The sequence below is a fragment of the Frankliniella occidentalis genome, unplaced genomic scaffold (genome assembly GCF_000697945.3).
Source record: "Frankliniella occidentalis isolate FOCC.00 unplaced genomic scaffold, Focc_3.1 Scaffold63, whole genome shotgun sequence".
NCBI classification, from domain to species: domain Eukaryota; kingdom Metazoa; phylum Arthropoda; class Insecta; order Thysanoptera; family Thripidae; genus Frankliniella; species Frankliniella occidentalis.
The window spans coordinates 1,293,926-1,302,201 of record NW_026267193.1 but is presented as its reverse complement, the minus strand read 5'-3'; the positions used below and the strand labels follow the sequence as shown (position 1 = coordinate 1,302,201).

The 8,276-nt window shown below is 49.2% G+C and overlaps 2 protein-coding genes and 1 long non-coding RNA gene across 3 annotated transcripts in view; 2 read left to right on the top strand and 1 right to left on the bottom strand.

Moving 5' to 3' along the window:
• Positions 1-7,550, top strand: part of LOC127749527 (uncharacterized) — a 32,488-nt gene extending 24,938 nt beyond the window's left edge. Inside the window, exons 2-3 of the long non-coding RNA XR_008011209.1 lie at positions 5,952-6,027; positions 7,380-7,550. This is a non-coding gene — a long non-coding RNA (uncharacterized LOC127749527). The remainder of the gene's footprint in view (positions 1-5,951; positions 6,028-7,379) is intronic.
• Positions 1,500-1,893, top strand: LOC127749526 (neuropeptide-like protein 30). Its single transcript, XM_052268041.1, has 2 exons — positions 1,500-1,541; positions 1,621-1,893. The coding sequence occupies exons 1-2, from the start codon at positions 1,524-1,526 to the stop codon at positions 1,864-1,866; spliced, it is 264 nt and encodes an 87-aa protein (XP_052124001.1). The 5' UTR covers positions 1,500-1,523; the 3' UTR covers positions 1,867-1,893.
• LOC113209521 (glycine-rich protein 3-like) lies at positions 3,597-3,992 on the bottom strand. The gene is made up of 2 exons (XM_026427075.1): positions 3,928-3,992; positions 3,597-3,848 (listed from the first exon to the last, which is right to left on the bottom strand). The coding sequence occupies exons 1-2, from the start codon at positions 3,943-3,945 to the stop codon at positions 3,621-3,623; spliced, it is 246 nt and encodes an 81-aa protein (XP_026282860.1). The 5' UTR covers positions 3,946-3,992; the 3' UTR covers positions 3,597-3,620.
• Positions 7,551-8,276: the final 726 nt, after the last annotated feature.

Sequence of the window (8,276 nt, the reverse complement as noted above, 5' to 3'; positions counted from 1 at the left end):
GGGGGCTTCTAGCGACAAGGCACGCCTGGAACCGGCGCCTCGCAGGCTGTCAGGAAGTCGGGTGTCACGGGCTGGGCCACGGGAGGGCGTGAGGTGAGAGGCGTCGTCGAGCGGGCCGTCAGCTGTTGGCGTCACAGCCTGGACCAACCGTAAAGGACGCCCTTCTCTAACCTCCTCCTGCTCCTCATGGCTCATCCGTCCAGCTGCCCCCCCCCCCTCCCCCTCAATGCTGTGTCTTTCTGCTGGGTCAGGGTGTCGCTTCCTCTGGAGAATCTCCCTATGCATGGGGACCCCCCGCGCCGTCGCCGTCAGCTGGGGTACCGGCTCCTCGTCTGACGGCATGCATGGCGTGTCTCTGCGGGTCTTTCTGTCTTTATCATGGAGTGGTTCGGGTCCGGGCCAATCCGCCTCGCCCCGCCCTGTTCGGCCACACCTCCCGATCTGATCTTGTACCCCGTGATGCGCTCTGAGGTTTAGCACGGGCGGGCAGGGCGTGGCGGGGCGTGGCGGGACTGACGAGACTGAGTCCACTCCACTAGACCAAGGCGCGATGGACTTATGCAATGAGGCGCTCACCTCACACCTCCACTCTCTCTTTCTCTCTCTCTCTCTCCCTCTGTCGAGCGATCAACACACACACTCACACGTGCTGCAGCGTCTAAGGGTGCGACACACACACGGGCGCGGGGCATTCACACCGAGCGCGTCGGACGACGCATGCTACTCGCGCCATTATCTCACCCAATTAAACAAACACACACACACTTACAGCCTATGGCCCGGTAGCGAGCCCGGTAGCCGGGTGCTCACCGTCGACGCAAACAAACGAGTACTATAACAGTATTTATTATTGCGAGGGGGCAATAACTCCCTTTTGAAGTGTACACATGATTCCCGAAATTCTTGATTCCCAGTGATTCCCGTCCGCTTTTATTCATTCCTTAGGTATTTTAGTGGTAGAAAACGATTATTTCGACTAATTTGTACCAGTTCCTCTAGTCTCCCACTAAATTTAAGCGATTTCTGTTGATTTCGAATAATTTTTATCCTGATGATTCCCAGGCAGGTTTACACATACGTGTATGGTTCCCGGAGTTGTTGCCCCCTCGATTTATTGCGTGTCCACATACATCGTTAGAAAATATGGTTAAGACTACTCCGACGTCTAGAATTCTTTCGCATCTTTTTCTACGACCCTTGACCCCGGATCCCACTAGATCTTCTACATGTCATTACTCTGGCAAGCTGACCTCTCGCATTTATTGTCCTTTCAGCTTTGAGCCAGAACCACCCTGTCATGAGTTAATTTTAGTTTTAGACAGCCAAACCCATTTTCGCCCTGTTTCTGACGTTTCACTACGGCCCCACCTTAAGAGCGTCGTTAGCGTGTAAAGCTATGCTCTCCCAATCACTGCGGCACAGCGACACGGGGGGTTGATAAACAGACTGGCCCCCGTATATAACGCCCCCCAGTTGTGTGGTCCGGCATCATCGTCCCACCAGCAGCAACGGCGTGAACAACCATGAAGTTCTTTGCTCAGGTGAGGGTGGAGCGCACGGTGGGAGCCAGCGAACTGAAATGCATTACCGTTTGCTAACTCGTTCCTTTTCCAATCATAGGTCGTTGTGTTGCTGGCAGTCGCCTCCATGGCTCTGGCTCTGCCCTACGGCCTAGGCGGTTACGGCCTCGGTGGCTACGGCCTCGGCGGCTACGGCGGCCTCGGCGGCTATGGCGGATATGGCGGCTACGGCGGCTTGGGCGGCTACGGTGGCGGGTACGGCGGGTACGGAGCCGGGTACGGCCTCTCCACCTCGCTCAACTTCGGTGCCGGCGTGGGTGGCTACGGCGGCGGCTTCCTAGGCTGAGTCTGCATTGTTTCGATTGGAATAAACGAGTCACGTAAATGAAAACGTCGTTTCCCCCCTCACCCTTGCATGTGTTCAATACGAGGTTCAATGTTGACGTTTATCACCCTTGCATTTGTTCAATAACGTTGATGGACACTTAAATACTGCAGAGTAAATTTTTATGAACTCTTTTATACACACTTACGTACATCTGTGCACAGATGCACATGTGCATGCTCTATTGCGTATAATATTAAACGCAGTTATGGACAAAATTGTTCATAGTTGCATATATTTCTCCAAATTAGTTCTCAATTGCGCTTAAAATAATACGCACACTAGAGCATTCACACAGATGTACGTAAGCTGCGTACCAAAAATAAGTTCATAACAATTTAGTGTTTGCACCAAAAGATTAACTACTCTCACTCAAACAGTCACCACCCATTTATTTCGGACTCGCTTACGGAGAGTTTTTCGCAAGCGTAACATAGGGACACCCAGAGAAAAGCTTAGTGGTAGGGACCATAGTATGGTCAATTTAGGGACCACCTTAAAGTATGGTTGATGCAACATTATCGTGGTCGTGAGAACCAAAAATGTGGTTTCCATCACGTTGTTATTGTTGTTTCAACCAATTTTATGGTGCTCCCCGTGCCAAGCATAAGATGGTTGCCATTGCTAAAAATCATTTCTCTGAGTGGACTAATGAAGTGTAGTAATAATACGGATTAAATAGTTTATATTGTGGACATTTATCCATATAATACAAATATACAACTTCATGCACACAGTTTTAAAAAATGTTGAAACTTGACAATAAGTGGAAAAAGTTTCCGGAATTCTTCGTAAAATTTCAACCCTTCTTTGGAAACAAAATTAAGAGTGGTGGAATCAAACAAAATATCGCGCCTATAGCTGTTTTTGTTCCAAGAAGCGTCGTGAATTGTTCGGTTTTTGGACCCTAGAAAATGTTAGGATTTCACAGTTACTAACCAACAACCAGATAATATTTTCTTCAGAAAACTGTATATATCCTCAATCGGATTGCATCATTAAATTCCCTTTACTTCTAAGGTTCCAAACGCATTGGGATAAAATGGAAAAATTACTAAAGTTGCCTTATTTTCTAATATCTTTAAATTACAGAAACGAGTAAAAATCTTGCACGCGCGATTTTACCGACTTAATTTCACGTACAGCTCTGATTTTGTGGGGAAGTAGGTTCTACCAATATCCACAATCTGTCGCAGGAGTCTTTTGATCAGGCCATATTTTGAACTTTTCTGTGGGGTGTTTAAAATTTTTCTCATTTAGTTTGTTTTGTAAAATTCCAATAGAAAATGACTGTTGGTGTGAGGAAGTTTCTAATCTTATGGTGCAATACAACAACAGCTAGTCGCGATATTTTTTATGGAGTCTATCACTCATAATTTATGGACATTAAGAAGAGTTGGGATTTTTCAAAGAGTTCTGGCAACTTTTCTTACGTATTGTAAAGAAATTAACTGTTTGCATAAAACATTATTTGACCTTATAATGCAGTACTAAAGTGCCCGCCCATTAGTTTTGACGTGAGTCAGTTGTATCCAACATGTTGGTGCACTGAGTGCGTTATAGCCTCCGTTTTGGCCTCGTCCCAAATTTTTACTCAACAGCTGTTTGGACAAGGTAACGTGTAAGGACGTTGACATTGAACACATGCAAGGGTGAGGGGGAAAACGACGTTTTCATTTACGTGACTCGTTTATTCCAATCGAAACAATGCAGACTCAGCCAAGGAAGCCGCCGTAGCCGCCCAAGCCGCTGCCCCCGTAGCCGCCGTAGCCGTAGCCACCCCTGTTGTAGTTGAGCGAGGTGGAGAAGGAGCTGCCGAACCCGGTTTGGTAGCCGCCACCGTAGCCACCGTAGCCGCCGCCACCGTAGCCACCGTAGCCACCAAGTGGGAAGCCGTAGGGCAGAGCGAGAGCCATGGAGGCGACTGCCAGCAACACAACGACCTATGATTGGAAAAGGAACGAGTTAGCAAACGGTAATGCATTTCAGTTCGCTGGCTCCCACCGTGCGCTCCACCCTCACCTGAGCAAAGAACTTCATGGTTGTTCACGCCGTTGCTGCTCGTGGGACGATGATGCCGGACAACACAACTGGGGGGCGTTATATACGGGGGCCAGTCTGTTTATCTACCCCCGTGTCGCTGTGCCGCAGTGATTGAGAGAGCATAGCTTCACACGCTAACGACGCTCTTAAGGTGGGGCGTTCGTGAAACGTCAGAAACAGGGCGAAAATGGGTTGGGCCGGGTTGGGCTGTCTGAAAATAAAATTAGCTCATGACAGGGTGGTTTGGGCTCAAAGCTGGGTGGTGGAGGGTATGCCGATTAACTGTCGGAGGTGTACGTGTAGGCGTAATGAACCGATCTAATTCATTAAAAGTGAGAGAGACAGTTTACAGAAGACCTAGAAAAATGTATATTTGGTATTAGTCGATTTTTCGTGTACTTGTTTCTCTCGAGTGCATTGCGCTTATTTTGAGTAGAATACTTTTTGAGTACAATCCCTGTCATGCCCTAACAAAATGTGCCTGTAATTAACAAATTACTAGATGATTGCGGTAATTATTTTGGATGCAGTGGGCCTCAAAATCTCAACGTTTGGTGGAGTTATGCGACCGCCTTGAAAGAAATGGTTTCAATTGTATTTCGCGGACTATATCCAATAATGGACTGAAGGAAAATAATAGAGGAACACGTCCCCTGATATTTGAGCTGTACGCCGCCTGGCAATGCTGCTCTAGATACTGGGCCTGATTAAGCCCTTTCAGAATTTCGAAAAGAAACGGCGGGCTTGCCGTACGGGGCCCGGTTTGGCCGCTGATGGGAGCCGGGAGGGGCGCGGCAGGGGCGCGGGGACAGCGACTCCCAACCGTTGCGGTGGTATCAGCCGCGCGCGCTGGCGCTGACTCGGACGCTACCCGTGCTTGGGATAAGAAGAAGCACACCACCCACCCACGCGTATCACAAACTTAGCGGATGCATACTACTATATCTATGGGGGAGCCCCGCTCTTGGCCCCAGGGAGCCAGTAGTAACCAAGCATGTAACGCATTTGTACACTATGATAAACGCAAGTGTTAAGCTGTGCATTTTTAAGTGTGTGACTCCGCCGTCGACCACTTTCTTAGACTGGACGCTCACTGTGTGGAAAGCAGTTGCACACTTACAATGCACAGCTGCAATTGGGCTACAATTGGAACACATGCAAGTGGAATACACACAAGTGTATTTCAATCGAGATAAACGCTTTCAAGTATTTAACTCGCAGTTGCACACTAACTAGTGTTTCGCAGTTGAACAACACGTATGGGCATTCACACACCAGTGTCACACACGCACATCCATGGCGCTATGACTGAAGGCCCAGATTTCGCGTACGTCACTGGCCGCCTCGTGTCGGCGAGTCTATATGGCGGGCGGGCGGCGCGTCAGAGTCAGATGGAGCACCCATGTGGCCGGCTAAAAAGAATTCCTCGTAACCCCGTCACTAGCCTCCCCCTCCCAGCGGGCAGCCCTTTTTGTTTCTTAAAAATAGTATAGCCGACTCGATGCGCGGCGTGGTGCGGCGTGGCGCTCGCGTGCCTCCACCGTCACACAGTAAGTCGCGTTATTACACACATTACGCACAACGCGTTTCCTACACTGTGAAACATTGTGAACTTTACTTTCCTTAACAGCCGAAACGGTTCAGGTTTATGTATGCGCACCCTCTCTTACCGGCTTCAGACCGTGTGGCTTATGCACAAATTAAAGAGCATTTAAAAACCATTCCGTGCACTTGCCCGGCTCCTTCACAAAAATCCCTAAGGGACAAGAAAGGGAAATAGGCTTTATTTTATTTGGTGTAACTTCACTGGAAAAACGAAGCTGTCGGACTTGTTGCATGTCTTGGTGTTCTTTAAAAAGGCACGAGCATTTTTTTCAATTCCAACCACACTACAAGAATTTCTGTTACTTACAGATTGTACGTCCGTAAGGAAACGGGCGTGCAGTGATTCGAAAGAAAAGTATGTCTGTTTCTATATAATTTTTCTCTTTTTCTGTCCGCAGTGGTCGGGCACATGACTAGTCCATCATCATGGACTCGCAAACCTACCTGGAACAATTTTGCGGCGGCAAGTTTTGGGTGAGTACTTGTTCCTTTATGCTAAAAATCTTTCTGCGGCCAGGGCAGTTTTACCGGCCACTTGGCACCCATTTGGTACACATACACCCAGTCTGTCCCGCCGTACACTCGCTCGCGTACGCGTTTGGTGTGCTCTCACTTTGCATCCCTATTTCGGTACGCTCCTTTGTCCACCTTGTACTGCCGCCTTCCCCCCCCCCCTTTCACTGTGAAAAATAGTGGTAAGGTTTACAAGAAAATTTTCCTTGAAAAAGTTGTAAAATTACAGAGAAAATTACAAAAGTACATACAAAAATTCGAAACATCGACTTAAAGCATTATGGCGATTAAAAAATGTGCTCTCGTAAATTTACAACTTAAATTATAATTCGAGTTTACAAAAATTCGGTAAATTTACGACGATATTTTTCACAGTGTTCCAGTCCGTAAGCCCTGACGTTGCCAGGTCGTGGAAAATTTCTGTCGACGCGAGCCGAGCTTGGGTCTTGCGGACCGGGTGGGCTGGTTCTCGTGGGGGGCGAGCTGTAAGCCCAGTCGCGGGCCTCGAACCTGAACCGGCTATCGCGATAAACACAGATTTTCAAGCTTGTTTCTCCCGACGCAAAACCTCAAAACGACATTTATTATAATCCTCTTGTCCTTTTACTGTTGATACTTACCTCGATACTTACAACACAGGGTGGTTCCTTCTGGTGGTACCGGGTTATACTGCACCGGATGCAGGCGAGCGATCGTAGGGTTGCCTATCGTGTCGCTCACCGAGGCGCCTTTTCGGCCCCGTGCGAGTATGCGACCCGTCCACCCGCCTGCATTCGGTCCAGTTTAACCGGAAGAAAGAACGGCGCGCCGATGAACATGAACCACCCTGCCTATGCTCATCCAACCCCTCCCTATCGTTTCGTTTTTATCATTTCATTTTCTTATTTTAACCGGCCTCAAAGTCAGTTCTTTCTCAAACTGTACGTGCAGGGTGTATAAAGCAGCCAGCTGGTAAAAATATGCGTCGCCAGCTTTTCGTCACGATCGGTCACGATCGAAACCTGACCTGGCGCACGTTACCTTCAAAAAGTATAAAACAAACCCCCTTATCTTTTGGCACGTTATCCCTTATCGCCCTTACCCGTTACCGTGCAGGCCGCAAAGCGGCACTCGCATACTCGCCTGCCGGCCCGCCCGTAAACTTGACCTGCGCGAGAGGGGGAAGGAAAATAAAAAATAAACGGAAGGAAAATGGAATAAACCATTCTTCCTTATCTTTCCGTCCTTGTCCCTTGATCGGGCGCGGAGACGCAACTGAGAGCCGCCGCACTAATCCGCTCTGCTCTCTCTCTCTCTCTCTCCTCTCCTCGCAGGACGCCAACCTAACGTGGTACACCGAGTCGCCCGACTTCACGGACTGCTTCCACCGGACGACCATCCTCTGGGTGCCCTTCGCCCTGCTATGGCTCCTCAGCGGCGTGGAGGCCATCTTCCTGCTCAACAGCAAGAAGCGCAGCGTGCCCTACACGTGGCTCAACGTGCTCAAGCTGGTGAGTATGGCACACGGCACACGTTGTGTGTGTTGAGGAGGACTCCCCGCGCTAAAGTCTCCTCTCTCGGGGGGTCAACCGCCGGGTCACAACCACCACACACGCTCTGCTCCACGCCGTGGTGCGGCACCACTCGAAATCTCGAGAGCGTCGCGTCGTGGTGAGTGGGAGTCAGTGTTCTCGGAGAGCGGTCGGCCCGCACTTGACTCCGCGCCGCTCCGCGCTCTGCCGGACACAGACTCGCGTGCGCACGTGCGCGCGCCCAGCCGGCCGATGCCAAGGACGCGTGCGGTGCCCTTGGGCCGCTTTGTAGTACAAAGCTTGTACTGCTGCCCTTCAATCGCATAAAAATGTGTACATACTTATGGCTGCACAACAAAATGCATAAGGGTTTAGCGAGGGGTCGTCAACTCCCTTCGGCCGTGTACGGAGGAATATATATTACAAGTAATATGTGTAATATCGGTAATGTCAGTATTATCAAGTAATATCAAGTAATATTATGTAATATCATGTACTATCAAGTAATATTACGTAATATCAAGTAATATTACGTAATATATCAAGTAATACACTGCCGCTCGAAATTAGCGGCGCACTTTTTTGAGCCGGCGTCGGAATGTCGAGATTTGGCCTGTAGACGTATCATTGGTTCCTCTTGGATCCCACGAAGTGCGCATCCCTTGCGCCACCACATACGGCCTGTGCAGCCCCTAGAGT